Source organism: Haemorhous mexicanus, chromosome 3 (genome assembly GCF_027477595.1).
Source record: "Haemorhous mexicanus isolate bHaeMex1 chromosome 3, bHaeMex1.pri, whole genome shotgun sequence".
NCBI lineage: Eukaryota > Metazoa > Chordata > Aves > Passeriformes > Fringillidae > Haemorhous > Haemorhous mexicanus.
In genome coordinates, this window is record NC_082343.1 from 49,731,606 (window position 1) to 49,749,376 (window position 17,771).

The 17,771-nt window shown below is 38.1% G+C and overlaps 1 protein-coding gene across 11 annotated transcripts in view; it reads right to left on the reverse strand.

Annotated features, from left to right (window-relative positions):
* STXBP5 (syntaxin binding protein 5) overlaps positions 1-17,771 on the reverse strand; it is a 107,119-nt gene that overhangs the window by 67,563 nt on the left and 21,785 nt on the right. For all 11 annotated transcript variants that reach the window (XM_059841727.1, XM_059841725.1, XM_059841723.1 and 8 more), the window contains exons 3-4: positions 11,688-11,769; positions 10,793-10,893 (exon numbers count right to left, since the gene is read on the reverse strand). In XM_059841727.1, coding sequence (XP_059697710.1) covers positions 10,793-10,893; positions 11,688-11,769 — 183 coding nt within the window. The remainder of the gene's footprint in view (positions 1-10,792; positions 10,894-11,687; positions 11,770-17,771) is intronic.

Genomic DNA, 17,771 nt, shown 5'->3' on the forward strand with positions numbered 1-17,771 from the left:
CCAACTAAATTTCTTGTCCTTGAACATTCATGCCAAAATAAAAGGCTGCATTAACTTTTTCACTGATGTTTGACAGAAAAAAAATACTACACACATGATTTAAAATGCCCTTCCAACTCAACTTGCAGAGTTTGTAACACATTTAACAAAGCACAATAACCTGCAACTACCACAGGTTGAAAACTTGTGTTTCCCCAACACCATTTAAAAAAAAGGATTTTGATGGAAGCTAAATTACATACATTGGTACACATTCTTCCTAGGCAGGCAGAACGATAAGATAAACCTTCAGCACTCTGCCACACCACAGTGGCGTTTTGTGCCAGCACTCCACATGCCAGAAGCAGCTGGCAACCACATCAGTTGGATCCAAAACCATGGCCTAGTAGCCAGAAAAAATAATCAGTAGCAGGGTTGTAGGCTTGTCTTGATTAGCAAGTTAATCTTGTTAACTACAACTGTCCGACACTTTCGTTATGAAAATAAATCTATTTCGCATCATTCAAAGTGGGCAAAAATAAAAGTTTGGCCTTCACTTTCGACTGTTATAGCCCAAGGGTAACATTTAAAGGAGCTCCTCAATATTCTTGATACACTTCTTGAATATGCAGGGATATTCAATTTACTGTCTCCTTTGTGCAACTGAGATTAATTTTGTCAAGAGTTAGCAAACAATGAACTGCTTCAACGCTAATAGCGAATGAAGAGAACAAATAGCTTCACAATATATTTACAAACTCTCAAAGGCAGGACGTTGAAAAGACTTCAAAATTGAAAGAATAGGCACATAACAGACTTCTTAACCTTATTCCTCTACAATCAGATTGTGTGATTTTTCTATAAACTAAGAAATATTCCTAGATCTTTTATTTCACAGAAAAACTAGTTAAATCCAAAAGGAATGGCATGCTGATCCTGCTATAAGAACCAACATTTCTCCCTGAATCCAGAAAATCCATTTGCAAATAAAAAAAAAAATCACTATTTTATTTTCTTAATAGAAAAACTGTATGTCTTCCAACTTTCAGAAACTCCACTATATTTTGACTTAACGACTCTTTTCAGATAACTGCATTTATTTTAAAAATTTACAGAATAATATTTCCAGCATCAAAGTTCATGCACTGAGCTTCCCTCTTCACTAATTAAGGCTTCACCTTAAGCCATGTATACTTTAAAAAATTCAGAAGTGTTACAGCCCTCTTAAAATTAAAAATCAGTGAAGCTAGGACCACCTGAATGGCTTGAGCAGCCTTGCTAGTTCTGCTGAGAATTGGACTGATGATTGAAGGGATTCAAACTCCTTTTGGAGGATGGAAACAAAAGGTTAGAGTCTTGGTAGTGATGCAATACCTGCTTATTAGACGTTTGGCCACAGACAGCATTTTTTTGTTCTGAAAAATGAAGATTTTTCTTTTGGTAATCTATCTTTTTGCCACCAGATTAGAATATACTTCATCCATAATGTATTTTAAGATCAAAAGAAGCAGAATTGGCCACATAATCCTCTAGCCATTTCTACAACTCGAGCAGTCTTCCCCCTCTCTCCCTACCATTTGTGAATGGATATATATATAAAAGTGGAAAATGTAATCAATTGTTGAGAACACATCAAAAAGACTATAGATGAAAAAATTTTGTACTCATCCCTCTTGCACACAAACCCCAACTGCCCGAAAACAATGCAGCAGTCAAAAGCAGACTGCCATACTTTTCTCCTGTAGCAAGCCATTCTGCCCAAAAATACTAAAATAGAAGCATCCCTGATTTAAAATCGTCCAGTTCTGTAGATCTAAAGCGACAGCCTGGGATTGTTGGAGCCAGCAGTCACAGAAAGCAGGCTTTTGCAGGCAGCTCTTTCATGGCACAACAGATTCCTCATGTTGTCTCCAAGGCAATTTCAGCTCCCTCAGTAAGCGTAGTACATTTTGTGAAACAGAACAAAGTTTTAGCATAAACCAGTACAAGGCACAGCATGTCATTTCAAATATTTCACTTTCCCATATCTTCACAAAGAGAAAAAACCCTTTATAGAAAAAAAAAAGCTTTAAGGACATTTATCTTTTCAATGTGAAATCTACTGCAAGATTTTAGTATAAACTAACATCACCACTAAAATGAGGCACTGTTACACAACCCCAAAGCAGAATAGTTTTAAATTCTCCTGTAGCTGTAATTTACTGTAAGCTTCATCCTCTCCACACACATATTTGCAAAGCTGCTCCCTCCCCACCCCTCAAAAAAAAAAAAAAAAAAATACAAACCCAAGATTTTCCTTTCTTGCAAAATGAATTCACAAAAGTTGAACCAATAGTTCAAGAAAACAAAATTATATACAGAAAAGCAGGTGGCACACCCACAGGGAAAAACAATGATAAAATATTTACTGTTCTTACACTAATTAAAATTAATTTCGGATATAACTTATGGTAGAGTCTTAGAAATGACAGAAAATTCTTCAATAAGTTTTTTGTTAACCTGCTGAAAGGATTCTCTTTCTTAACTGCAGACCATGTAACTTTTCTGATAATCTGTCAAAGACATTAAAAAAATCTTAATTGCTGCTGTTTCACAACATATATCAAAACAATTAATTCAGCAAGTGATAATACTACCTACAGGAATTTAATTACAGAAATATTAAAGAACACAACTTATTAAATTAGTACACTATTCAAAGAATTAGTTTAAGAGGAAATACTAAGGAAAAATGGCAGGTTGTTAACGTGACTGTATTATTATGACAGCAGAAATCTTTCTAAATTAATCCTTACCTTTTCCTAGTCTACTGCATTATGAAGCATTATACATACTTCAGAATTTTTCACTGCTTTAACAAAGCACAGTGACAAATACTTTGAAGTATGACAAACACTGATAACAGGTTTTATTGTTAAGTCACTTAAATATTTCTAGTGCCTCAGGCTATCATTATAGGTCTGCAGTAACTGTAAGCACACAGCTGCTCAGATCATTACTGTATAGGCAAAATAAAAGCAAAAGATTAAGCTATCAAAGCTGTATTCTGCACACCTTTATCCTCAACCTTTCATGTATGAGATAGCACCTCATAAAATTCAGAAGCTGAGAGGTTTAATTCTGATGTTAGTGTAGACTCCAAATGGACTCTTGTTAGAGTCCTCCATGGGCTTTAAAAGTCAAAAGCCAGTGTCAAAATGACATTCTGATGGAAACAAGCAGTAGCTTTGATATTGTCTGACTGCTGCAAAAGGATCTTTTTCCACATCTCATAACTTCGATAAGCTTAGAACATCTACCCTTACAAAAAAGGCCTCAAAGACCAGGAGGCATAAGCAGAGGAAGATGCATCCCAAAGAAGATGCTATTCAATGCATCCCAAAATGTCCCGCCAAAAGAACATTAGGCAAATGTGGTAGGAACTGCACTAGGTATTTCATTTCCATTTATATCCCCCAACAGCACTCCAAATGTTACTTCCCCAAATCCACTGACTTGAATTGCTGCCTCTTCAGGCAGCAGAGAAGCACCTGTGCTCAGTATCTGAGTTGTGGTGAACTCAGGGGTGTCAAGATGGAGCAAGCATGTGTCAGAGCAAGATACTCAACTGTCTTGGGATGACACAAAAAGTAACAGACCATTGGCATGTCAGACACACCAAGAGGAGTTCACAAATATATAGTGCAGGGTATTTTGTCAGCGGTAAAAAAGTTTCAGATTTTTTGAGTGTTTTGTGTAAATTCTTTCCATACTGAAAAATTCTCTTAATTTTCAAATCATTTGCCTCAAAACACATGTAGGGAGTCACAAACTTAAAGTGCAGGAAAAAAATGGCCATGTCAGAGATGTAGCCCTACCACACGAGGCAGAAAAATTACTCCTATCGCTGATGGAGAAGCCTGTCATTTAGGCAGAACTTAAAGACTGGAGGTCAAATTCTGCCCAAGAACGTGGCAGTTGGCCATTATATGCTTCAAATCATATGGGGTTTGGCTGTCCGTCTCTGCTCCCACACACACGTAGGATGGTTCTTTGCATGCTGGGCCTCAAAGGACAAGTCTGGACACTAGCTTTTTCAACCTTCAGAATTGTTTATTATTTCTTATCCACAAAGTTCCTTCTCTGCCCGACCTGGATCCGACCGGCAGGGCAGCCGAAGGCACTCTGACCGCCCACGAGGCGGTCGCGTCTTTTATAGTCAAAACTACGTTCATCATATTTACCCTTCATTCCCAATACCTATCACCCTCGTCACCACGTGCACCTTCACCATTCACACCCGAGTGATTCTCACAGGTTTCATTTCCTCATACACAGGTGGCACATCCCTAGATGGATGAAAATCAAGCCACCAAGTGCTTCTGGCAACATTTCAAGACTTCCGAGCCCCCCCCAAGGGTTCTCTCAGTAGCTCTGGACATCAGGAGTGATGTGCTGAGTTCCCACATCTCCCCCTTCTGTTTGCACAAAAAGCACTTCCTTTGAAACTGAACGTACAATGTGCCGTACACTCGAAAGGATGCATGGTACAAAAACCATGAGAACTGCGAGAATTAATAAAATGATGTGCTGAGTTCCCACAATATCACAATGAAAGTCAGTGTGAAAGGTATAGCTAAGAGGGCAACTGAGGCAATTTAAAAATCGTTTCTCTGGAATTCGAAATTTCTGAGTGACAGGACTTGGCATTTTGGTTCTGCCTCAGTGCTAAAGGCAGAAGGCAGCTGATGGAACTGCAGCTCCATCAACCACACTGACACGTGGAACTCTGCATGCATGCATGGCCTCAAGGAAACATTTTTCAAAGCAATTTGATCCTTGTGAAAAAAACATTCACATGTGTAACAAATCCAGACAGTGAATATGTTTTCTTCTGCTAGTTTCTTGAAACAAGATCAAATTCCTTCTAATTACATGCCCTAGTGAATTACCACTGAGTTAAAATTTTGAACTCACTAGGCAAAAGGCTTTATATGACACCATCAAGGCAAGGAGACCAGGTGATTGCTGCCTCTCACTCTGAAGAGAGTCACTTTAAAAAGTGTGAAAAAAAGAAAAAAACCCCAACCCAAAAATTAAGCTATGTGTGAAAAATGAACCAAAACCCCATAAACAATGTCTATCACCACCTGCTCTCATAGGCAAGACAAGCTGTATGTCCTTCTGTTATCCACAAAGTGGCAGAATTGGTCAGTTTATAAATTCAAGGTGAACGAAAACTCCCAAGTCTGCTAAGGCACAGGCTGAGTACAGAGTTACAGTATCTAACAAGGTAACACACGGTATCTAACAAGGTAACACACGGTATCTAACAAGGTGCCAACAGAAGTTTATAATCTTATTGTTAATAAGTAAATACAAGTGGGATTTTCCACTCTCCATAGTGTTCCAAACACAATGCTAAAGCTGCTGTTTACAGCAGGATACAAAGCCAAAGATATTTTAAGCATAATTTTGTAACTCTAAATTATGCAGTTTCATGTTGAGGAAAACTATTTAAATCCCACAGCACGGAAGTTGACATATTAAAAATTAAACTGCTATCAAGGCATTCAGAGATCGATATGCAGAGCACTGGCACAAAACACTCTGTTCTATTTTTATGCCATTCTTGCTTTGTGACTTACCATAAAGACAAACTTTCTTTTGTCAACTCAGGAAGGATGTAAGTCTTGGAAAATGAAACAAATTTTTCATACTTGCATACAAAGCTGGTTTGCTTTGGCAAAGGGGCCTCAAATATTTCATCCCATGCTACTTTTTCTTTTTTCAATCAAGTTAGTCTGTCACTCCACCCTCTCAAACAGGATCTGTCAAAGTCCCTGGCTTGTTAGTGATGCATGTTTGACTTTTCACACCTCAGATCAGCATCAAGTTTAACAGCTTCTGCATGGCAGGCATGAAGCCAGATCAGTTATGTATGAATGTATGTATGTATCTCACAACATGCTTTCAATATTTACTCTAATAAGATGTTTTAAGTGCACTTATTTCAGAGCTAGCCTAGTAAAACATTTATATTTACTACTGAGTTTGACATGAATCTTGCATTACTTGTTAACACTCAACAATCTTGTGTTTAAGAGACTTATACATAGATATGCAGATGGCAAAGGAAATAGATAGTGATCAACTGAAGTCAACTTAGAGATGTACAAAACCGGAGATACTGAGTTCACGCACTGAATTATGCATTCTGAAAAGAGGGAGTATTTAGACACTTTTGCATGACAAGTCACACAAAAAACTGTTCCACATCATTATGCATTTTTGTCCTGGCCCCTACACACTGCTTCCCACAGTCAAGGAACAGTGGCCAAGCATGACATTGGTCTACCATCTCCCAACCCTTATTTGGTATCTAGAACATAAAGCAGCTGCAAAACCTCCATAAATGCAGCAAACAAAAGGTTAAAAACTTGAACTAGCATGTTTTGCACTGAGCTTTTGACATCTGTCAGTAACTTCAGCTAACTGATTTGTTAGACATGTAAAACCTCACCAATTCCTGCTTTGGAAGACTTGCTTCAAATGACTAACCATCACTGTTAAAAAAGGCAGTGAGGAGCTATGAATCCATTAATGGTCAGTTTGTTATCTACAGATTCTTTACTAATTTAATAATTCAAGACAAAGCAGCATCTTTCAGGCCTCCTGGCCACTGCTTTTAAAAAAATGTTTTGCTCAAATCTAAGATTGATGTAAGCCACCCAAAGACATTTTCCATGTATCAGAACAGAGCCTGTAATGGCATAGAATTATATTAAAAAGAATCACCTCTTTCACCACTCCCTGTTCTTAAAATTCATGAGTAGAAGAGCAAGAATTCACATCACTTTCCTGTCATATACTAGAGACTGCATTCTGAAATAATTTACAGATTTAAAACTCAAATTTTCAGCTAATTTTACAAAATATTTAAATTCACAACAGAAGCATTTATAAACAAGCTAGCTCTGTTTAAACATCTAAAGATGTTTAAAACACCTGAAAGTGAGGCAACAAAATTCAATTACCAACAGGATAAACCAATGTGAAGTCTAGAAATTGTGTTGTTAGACATTGGGCAGTAGCTCTTCCACATGACTAAAAGAAAGGAATTAGGGAGAGCTGCTAGAAGGCTGTGCCAGAAGACGACAGAGTTAATGAAGTCATAGCCTTACCACTTGATTTTTTAATTCTATTTTTCTTAAACACAGTTAAAGAATAGTTTTCAAGACTAAGAAAATCCTTTCATCTGAGTAGCTAACTGCTACAGTTTAGCTTTCTATGCTAAAGACAACTTTTTAGATCAAATCTAACCCTTACATATAAAATAGTTATTTAGAAACAAAATCTGAATAAAAATTTGCCTGTGACAGTTTAAAGTTCAACTCCTGTTACATAGGACACAAATACTGCTTTTCTGCAATTTCAACACACTTCCAGATAAACCCAATCAGTTAAATAATTTTAAACCTTTGCCTCAGCAGAGTCCTAGAGCAAAGACTGATGCCACTACAGTCATTGCTTCCATCCTATAATGAGTTGCAACATATCTGATCTTCTTTCACAAACTGACAAAGAATCATTAGAGAAGACAGTTACAAGCCCGTGTTGTAGTGCACAAAATATTTCAAATAAGTCCTGTTTGAGAAGTTAGTTATCCTTATGAACAGATCTTAACTCCCACAACATAAAGTACTTTAAAATTCTTATTAATTAGGTCTATAACAGCTTCATGACTTGAGAATGTAGAGGCTGAGAGGGGCTGACTTTAGTTGTGGTATGGGTTGTGGTGCTGCATGCCTCGGCCACCCAGGACACCAATTTCTCTGATCTGAGAAATGCTCATTAAGCCCTGGCCTTGATGAACTGCACGTGGACTAAACTCCCCTTCAGCTTATCAGAAACACTGTCGGTTCCCAGGAACTAACAGGTGTCTAATGAACATCTGTTTTTAACAAACAGCCTTGGAATTTATTTTTTTTTTAATAACAACACAAATGGAATAATATTTTTGTTGTTGAACAAAGAAAGTTACCAACTCAAATTGGCCAGAATGGAAAATTACTACAACTAAAGCCCACTCTCTTGCTACCCCTATAAGCAGTGGTCCAAAGTGAGCTGGTTTTGAGCTTCTGATTATAAGGGGCTAATGCATATTGAAGCCCATTGTCTAACAACCCTATGAACAGCAGTCCACAGTGAGATCCCTTTGAGCTCTTGATTCTCAGAAGATAAGGGACTAACGTCTCAAACACAGATAACTGGATGGTTGTGGAGCCAGTCAAGGACTGTTATTACTAGCAGACAGGAATTCCTGGTAAATCCAAGGACTATTGGCATTAACACACCATGAGAAAGAACAAGGTTTTTCTGGAGAAGGGAGGTCAAGGGGAGATAGAGAGGCACTTTTCCTTTCACAGTACAATACAGGAATGAGAGGCAGGAAGTGGACATGGACTAGAGGGTGGGATTAAAACCACCAAAGACCTCCAAAGCCCCCTGACACATTTCCAGAAAGGGCTGACAGAATGGACTGTGCATAACTAATTTACATCATGAACACTTTTCTCAATAAACTTAGTTGTTAATATATAGCATAAAACTGACCAAAGAAAAGCTCATTTACTTCAGATTCATACAGCATACTGAAATTATTAGGTATAATGAATTACAAAGAACTGAGTGTTATAAAGGCTCCTATTTAGAATTATTCAACAGTGAATTTTTTGCAGTTCAAGTTCAAATCAAAATATTTACCTGATAATGAAATTACATGTTATTTTTTAAAGCTGTATTTTATAAACTAGTCAAAAGAAAACAGAATATTTGAAAACAGTTAACAGTCATCCAGCATGACCTAAGTGGTATGACAAGGTACAGATCTGGGAATTTTAAGTGTTCTGGCTAACTTCATATGTTACTATAACAGATGTTTTAAAACTCAAATTGCTAGAAGAATAAGCCCTTGTCTCAAGCTATGCTCACACCACTCATGGTAACTCTGGTGCTTTCATTACCTACCTTGGCGAGACAGGATTTGTAACTAAGTCAGCCACTAAAGCAACATCAGTGACCAAGAGTCCTTTCTACCCCCACTCAACTTGCTGTGGTGGATTTTGCGACTGACATCATTGCATTTACAGAAAAAAGGATAGTTTAAAACTTTCACTTTGCTTAACCAAAGATACCACACATCTAAAACTCTAAGCCAGCCTACAACAGATTTACTCAGAATCAGATACCTGTTTTAGTGCATTGGTTAGAAGCCCATGCTTAAGTGTGGTTTCAGGATACAAATCCCACTTTTACACTGCCACTTAAGTAGACACTACAACTAAGAGAAAAGTCACTAAAAAAAAGGAAGGGAGAAGTAGAAAATTCAGTTTGGACACATTACTGTATATCTTACATTTGGACATTAAATGGTTATAATTTGCATTTCCCTCCATTTGACTTCTATGCTGCATAAAGGAACACTGCCACTCCTTTGGAGCAGAGAATTTGCCTCAGTCAAGGAAGCTTCCTGTTTTCTGTACAACAGCTCAGAATCACAGAATTGTCTGGCCCTGAAGGGATGATTAAAGACCACCTAGTCCAACTCACCTCCTGTGGCCAGGGACATCTTTCAGTAGATAGTTGAGCAAAGCCCCATCCATCTTCTTCTAGAACACTTCCAGGGATGAGGCACCCACTACTTTTCTGGGCAAGCACTTATGGTGTCTCACCAAACTCACAATGAAGAATTTCTTTCAATATCCAACCTAAATCTACCCTCTTTCACTTTAAAGTCATTACCCCTTGTCCTATTCCTACAGGCCCAGGCCAGATTTTATGCACAGTGATCACAGAAATAATTTCAAAAGGGAATTAGAATCACTTAATCCTCTATACAAAGAATCCCCAGTAATCTGCATTTATGTTGTTCCTGATGAATTTGTTCATAACCTACTCTTTAAAACTACAAGGGTACCATTTCACATACCAACAGTTTGTTTAGCACTTGGCATGACACTACATTAGACGGTATTACATAAGTATTTAACTTTTTCTATTGCTATCTGTTACTTAAAATGTATTACCTCCTGCCCTATTCAAAAGAAATACAAGTGACAGATTATTCTGTGTTCTTGCTAGTATCCTCTGAGCTCCCCAAGCAGTCCATCTCTAATGCATATTGTTGAAAAGCAAGCACAGCCTTCCAGCTGAGACTTTACATGCACTGAAAAAGAAGGAATACCTCCTAAAAGGGAAGGAATACTTGCTTTTAAAACAAAGGACATGTTTTTCAGAAATTTACTCAAATGACTTTTAGAAATTTCATCTTAAATGTCTCTGTAGCTTGCTTACAATTCTATTACTTGAGCATAAAAATTTTTAGTCAAAATACAAGTGGTTTTCAGCTACTGTGATACAAACAAGAGCTCTAACACTGCAGAATTCTGCTTTGCCATCAAGGGAGAAAAAATTCCAGGTAAAAAATTGACCAGTTTTCCTGGTTGTCTTTTTGGTGCACCCACTTTCTGTTGATCCAAAATTCCTCTGAAGACATACATTCAAATTATTCTACCCCCCCCCCACCTTTTAAAGATATGAAAATTGATGTTCAGCAATGCAACACAAAGTGATAGAAAAGGCATCTCAGTTTAGGTCACTAGTGTGTCTTATTCACAACTACTTTGGGGCCCAACAGATTGAAATTCAAACCCAGTGGAAGCCCAGTTTCAATTATGTACCAAGTTATGACTTGGACTGCATCAAACAGATCTCATCTTACAATAGCACATAGTGTGGTGCTAAGGGCACTGCAACAATAACCAGTCCCTACCGTTCCCGGTTAAATTTGAGGGAATGAAGTATAGCCGGCCTCTTCTGGCGCAAGTTCCACAGGTGTAAGGTGTCATCAGCCAAGGCACTCACAAGAGCTCCCTAGGAGAACAAAAACATTTTAGTCAGCTTGTTTTCATAGCCCTAGGAACACTGTAGCATCACAGTGGAAATACATTACATATTTATTACCAGGATGAAAAAAATATATATATAAGCATGTGCATCAGCACCATGGCACAGCTAGGTTCTAAGCAGTAGGGTGAGATAAGTGATGTGATCACATGTTCAGCTCACTCATATTTGGTTCAGTGCTATACTGAGAGGTGATGGGGAAGTAGCTTTTTCCAGTGTGTGCTAATCAGTTTCCTCATGCCCATCTCTGCAGAGAAATCAGGCAATGAACTGCTAATATCTGTGTGCTGACAAAGCTAGTGAGATCCCTCTAAAAACCTGTTCCTAGCTCAAGAACAGCACTGCTGTCAAATCTCAGCTGCTACATCCCGAGAAACACGCGTCTGAAACTGAGGCAACATTATTCAGTTCATGTCTAAGACAGTAACTCAATCAAAATAAAATTAACTACCTACTGAAACTGGTAGAGCTGTTGAAAAAGTAATTCACCACTTCCAGAGATAACTTGCAATGTTCAAGGACATGAAAAGAAATCCTAGTTCTTGCCTATACCAAAAGAGTACTCTAGTGACAAAGATATTTTCAGGATTTAGTCAAGCATTTTCCAAAACTAAAAAACTTAATTTATTTATAATTGTTATTACAGTTTGTTATTTGTGCTACACCACTTTTATCAGCTAATTTTAATGCTTGCCTAATGAAAAATTAAAGAAAATGTGCTCCATATCTTCTCTGAATTACACATAAATCATTTTACTAACCTCATTAATCAGGAACTGAAGTTGGATTACTGCAGCTCCACTGTCATGTTGACAGTAGCATTCAACTCCTGGCCGACCAAAGCTGGAATTAGTACCATTAAGGAATAATTTTTGCATATAACAAACAAAACGCACAGCATAACCAACGTTTTCACTTTCACTAATTCCACATTCACACAGGCTAACATCCTGCTTCTAGCCAGTGCACTCAACATATCTAACCACACAGAGCTGAATAGTTACCAAAACAGTAATTTATAAATGCCACTAAGTAACACAAAGAAATCAAAAGGCCTACCTTGAAATAAAAAAAATTATGTATAACTGCTAACTTACAGAGATTTAAGGAATTCTTCATCACGAAGAACTTGAAGAACGATGAAGCAGTTATTTTAACAATATCAGGACTAGAATTAAAGGAAGTTAATCTAAATAAGCATCATAAACAAATCATTACATTTTTCAAATGCCAAAGGATCTTTCTCTCCATTTAAACATTACTTAAGGATGAAAAGACCTGAAAAATGCAAGGCACATTAAAAAAAAAAAAAACTGCTGTGACAGAGAAGATCAGTAGTCAAAATATGGAGGAGTCAATGGAAAATTATGTATAATGTAAATTTTCAGGATCTCTGTATCAAGACTTCCTGGATTCACACCAGCTATGAGATAGCAAAAGCTTGCTCATTTTCACCCTCACACATAAATCAGTCCTCTCCTTCCATAACAAATATTGCTGGAAGCTGCAGCAAAACAGATTCTTTCACTTCTCCATACTTAACTCATTTTTCAGTTGCAAACATCCTGTATTTTAAATGTGGTTATGTACCTGCTTCTGATACAAAATTAAGTTCTCCAATGTCTAGGAGATCGAGCAGAAATAAGAGAAGAATTAAGCAAACTGGTCAGTATTTCACCATCATTGTATGCCCAGGGTTTCTGGATTATAATTTGTCAGTGTTGAACACTTCTTGTTTTAAAGAAGCACCTTAGCATTCAGAAGAAAAGAAATTATTCCAAAGTTTTATGCAAAACAAGGAATATATGTACAATTTTTTCTCCCAGTATAGGCTAAAAATTAATAAAACAGTACAATTCTCACCCATTCTGCAAGCTTTCCATTTACTGAGAAATTGCTGAATTAAACCCAAGTGGATAATACGTGCATTCTTAAAAAACATGTGCATTCTCTCTACAGACAGTTGAAAGGCTGAAAAGACTATTAAGCTGCATGCAAATCAAAACTCAAACACATCTCCTGCTCAGCCTCTAAGCTGGTAAAGTAAAAAAGTACAACAGCAGGGAGAAGTCTGCTTCAACACACTGCTCTATTTTAACTTTTAAACTTGAATCACATTCTTCTAGACTAATGAATCAGCATAACATCTAGCTAAATGGTGAGATACACACTAGACAGATGTTGAATAATCCACCTAAGTTAATACCAGCTTTCTTTCCCAAACAGAATTAGTAATTTAATTTTGTTCTGCCATGGAAGGACCTAAAGAGTCAGAGAGCCTCACCTGGTTTATTTGCTTTTATTTTACATTCTTATCAATAAGTGTTTTTACAAAGAAGTTGTCTGTATTCCAGTCACAGTTTATGGCTTAAAAAAGAAAAAAAAGAGTGGAGAGGGTGTTGTCTCCATAAACAATACCTTCCTACACAAACTCAGAATACTTTTAATGCAAGGTCATTGCTTTTACATTAACTATGGATTGACTACACAAATTGCCAGACTTAAAAAAAACCCAAAAGAAATAACATAAGTTTCAGAGCTGATTGCCTTTGGCCCTGCTCATGCATCTGCATTCGCTTGAATTAATAATTATTTGCACAAGTAGACAAAAACAATTTTCAAATGTGAAATTCAAATGCTTACAGGAATTGAATTTTAAAACTTGTTTATCTTCACTGACACAGGTAGTTTTCTAATAAAATATTTTCCCAGCCTCTCCCTGGAACAACATTTTCCAACATAATTAAATGCAAACCTTGTTTGTAAACCCGGAGTTTATTTGGAATTAAGACTCTACAGCTACCTTGCCTCAAAATAAGAGGAATATGACCCAGAAAAACATAAGTCCATAGACTGCTCCAGTTACTTCTTCCTTCAGATTCTATTCCTCAGATGCTTTCTGCAAGCACTTCTGATGCTAATATTTCTGGAAGCACTATTATAACTAGTCAGTCAAAAAGTCATTATTAAGAATATTTCAATGTTTCTTTAAACAAAAAATTCTTCCACATTTTCAAGGAATCAGTAAATATGCAGCACTGGGAGTAAGATTACACAAGTTTTAAATATTCAGAGCAAATCTCTCTTCAACAAATCAGTGGAAACCTCACATCCAGATGTGAAAATAGTTTGGCCTCTTCTATAGTGCTTGCTGTCATTTAAAAAACAAACAAACAAACAAAAAAAAAAAAAAAACAAAAAAAAAAACCCACAAAAACCCAGTCCTTGCAGCTAGTCTTATTTAGTTCCTTTACTCAAGGATTATGTCATCTTCACTTTTTCACCTAGTAGCTAAAATTATTCTTCTCATCTCAAATTAATATCATCCTCCTAACCAGCATTAATCTTCTTTTCTAAAGCAATGCAAAGCCTCCCAGTTTTGCAGGGCATGCTGAATTGAAAAAGCACGTCACAAAGGCTGACTGCAGAAGGATAATACATGCCTGCTTCAGTACATGTGAAGCATTTCTCAACCACACAAAACAGGCAGCAGCCCAGGGAATGCAGTTTGCCCAAATCCGCTGCGCTTGTGTATGTGTGCTTTAGGCAAGAGAGCTCACTGTACTAAGCAGTGATCATCTACTACATCGTCGTTCCCAAAACAGGCAAAAATTATAATGAATAATGACAAGATGAGCCAAGCATTTTAATTTTGTAGACAGGAAAAACTCTCTGCCAAAGACCTTGGGTAGCTCTAGAGGAAATACTCTGCTCTGAGCAGTTTTCTAATCAAAGACCCATCCCTACTTCTTCAATTACAAGCAGCCATTCTACTATTCATGCTTCATTCTGATTCAAAATATTAAGGAATTGGATAAATTAATAGCTTCTAAACTGTACCTTTGAATATTGCTTCCATGTTCCCCACTGCCATTTAGAAATTAACCCTAGAAAACACTAGCATTTCAGTGTCTTCACTGCATATGTTTTGAGAAAACAAGAGACAACAGTCGTGCCTGAGAGAAGAAAAAGAGAACATGCTCATGTCCTAGCATTAGTACTCATTTTCATAACTGCTAGAAGTGCAGGAAATACACAAGGAAATCACAGTAGGACCTTAATTTAATATCACATAAGACTAAATTCACTTTAGTTTACGAGAAAAAGCAACATTTCCAAAAGTTATTTTTTCAAACAAGCTTCAGACCTAAGCTTACACTTTAAGGATTTCTTTTAGCAATATGTAAGTTGTCTCCACAAAATACTCTTTTTTATAGTTATTACTATTTTTTATAGCTTAGCTACATAGTTGCAACTCAGTGCACATCTGCCCTTAGAAAACACATTTGAAAGTAAAAATAAATTCCAGAATGTTTATGAAAGTCAGAGAAGACCAGGTTTTTTTGGCTTTTTTTTTTAATTCTTTAGTTACTTTAAGTAGACCTAGGGACTACTAGGGACAACCTCTTCACCTGTGCTTGACCCATCTGACATACAAGATAGTCCAAAATCTGTAGCTATCAATCTAACCTTTAGCATAAGGCAGTCATCAAAAAATCACAGAATTTAGATTTAAAGTTAATCAAGTCCAACCTTTGACCAATTATCAACTAGAGTATAGAACTAAGTGTCATGTCCAGTCTTTTCCTGAACCATCCTCCAGGGATGGTAACTCCATCACCTGGAATGGGGAAGCCCATTCCACTCTTTAACAACCTTTTCCATGACAGAATTTTTCCTGGTACCAAAACTAAACCTCCCCTGGCACAGCTTGAGGCTATGTTCTCTTGTCCTGTCATCAGTTCCCTGGGAGAAGAGGCTGACCCCCACCTGGCTACAGCCTCCTTCCAGGCAGTTGTAGACAATGGTAGGGTCTCCTAGGTCCCTGAGCCTCCTTTTCTCCAGGCTAAACACTCCCAGCTCCCTCAGCTGCTCCCTGTAGCACTTGAGGCCAAGTCCTTCTCTGGACATGCTCCAGCACCTCAGTGCTCTTCTTGTAGTGAGGAGCCCAGCACTCCAGGTGTGACCCCATTAGTGCTGGGTACAGGGGGACAATCACTGCCCCGGCCCTGCTGGCCACACTGCTGCTGATACAGGCCAGGGTGCCATTGGCCTTCCTGGCCCCCTGGGCACACGCTGGCTGATGTTCAGTTGGCTGCTAAAAAGCATCCCCAGGTCCTTTTCCACTGGACAGCTTTCCAGCCACTTTTCCTCAAGCCTTCAGCGTTGCACGAGGCTGTTGTGACTGAAGGGCAAGCCCCAGCACTAGGTCTTCCTGAACCTCATAGCACTGGCCTCAGTACATTGATCCAGCCTGTCCAGATCCCTCTGCAGAGCCTTCCCACCCTCCAAAAGAGCAGCATTCCCATCCAACTTAGTGTCATCTGTGAACTTACTGAGGGTGCATTTGATCCCCTCATCCAGACCATGAATAAAGGTATTAAGCAGAACTGGCCCCCACACTGAGCCCTGAGCACTTGTTGTGACTGAACACCAACGGGATACGACACCAGTCACCACCACCCTCTAGTCTGGCCATCCAGGTAGTTTTTAACCCAACAAAGAGTACACCCGTCCAACCCATGGGCAGCCAGTTTCTCCAGAAGAATGCTGTGGGAAACAGTCACAGGCTTTACTCAAGTCCAGGTAGACACCATCCACAGCCTTGCCCCTCATGCATGTCACCCAGTTTCCTAAACCAGGCTGGCTGGGCCTGACTCCTTGGCTCTCCTGTAAGTGCCATGTGATCACACTCAAGATAGCCTGACCTTGCTGACCAGGAAGGTTCTGGAACAGGTTAACAGGCCTGTAGACCCCCAGATCCTTCTTCTGGCCCTTCTTGTGGATGGATGCCACATTGGCCAACCTCCAGTCGACCTTCCTGGGTAGCCAGGACTGACGATAAATGATGGAGAGCAGCTGTGTGAGCTTTTCCACCAGCTTCCTCAGCACACTTGGATGAATCCCATCCAGTCCCACAGACTTATGAGTGCCTAAATGGCTCAGCAGGTCACTAACTACTTCATCCTGGATTACAGGGGGTCTATTCTGCTTCCTGTCCCTGTCTTTCAGCTCAGGGGGCTGGTTACCTTGAGGTATACATGCACATTTATAATTTAAATTATTTTCCAAATTGTCTCCACACAGATATTGGCATCTTTAGTTATTACACTGTGATAAAAAGTCTTGATAATACAGAACGGTATCACATTTGCTACTGTTACAATAGCTCACGAGTATTAAGATAAATCTGAAACCGTAGCAGCTCTTCATATTCATTCCTAGATACTTCTCAAAACTATAGCTGTAACACCTAACAGTACTTAAACATTTGAAAATTTTGACAAAAAAGATCATTGGCTAGAGAAAGACACAAACCACTGATTTGAATTGTATACAAAACACTAAAACCAGCAGATTACTCAATGTATTCCAGGACTGCATGATACACCTGCATATTTTACTACAGTAATGTATGCGTAGCAGTTTTCCACTTAATCAGAGCCTGAATAATTTAAAAAAATAAAAATTTACCACTGTATCTCATTAAATATAATGATTACTATTACTTTCACATACATAATCTACAACAACCATCTCAAAGAACAATCTGTCAAGACGCAGTTATTTAGCAAGAGAGAGTTTTTCAAAAAGTCAGAAAGTACTACAGTCAAACACTGTCTAGGAAATACACTTTGACCTTTCAGATCCATGTACTACCAAACAAGATAACATATAATTTGTCCTATTGCGAGGGCAATAACAGGTACAGCATTTCAAAAATTGATGTTAGATCCTGTGACAAATATCATAGTAGTTTAACAGGGTATAGCAAACTACTACTGCTGTTTGCTATTGCACGTTTAGAACTTCCAGTGAAGTGGTGACTAAACAACTGGCTGGAA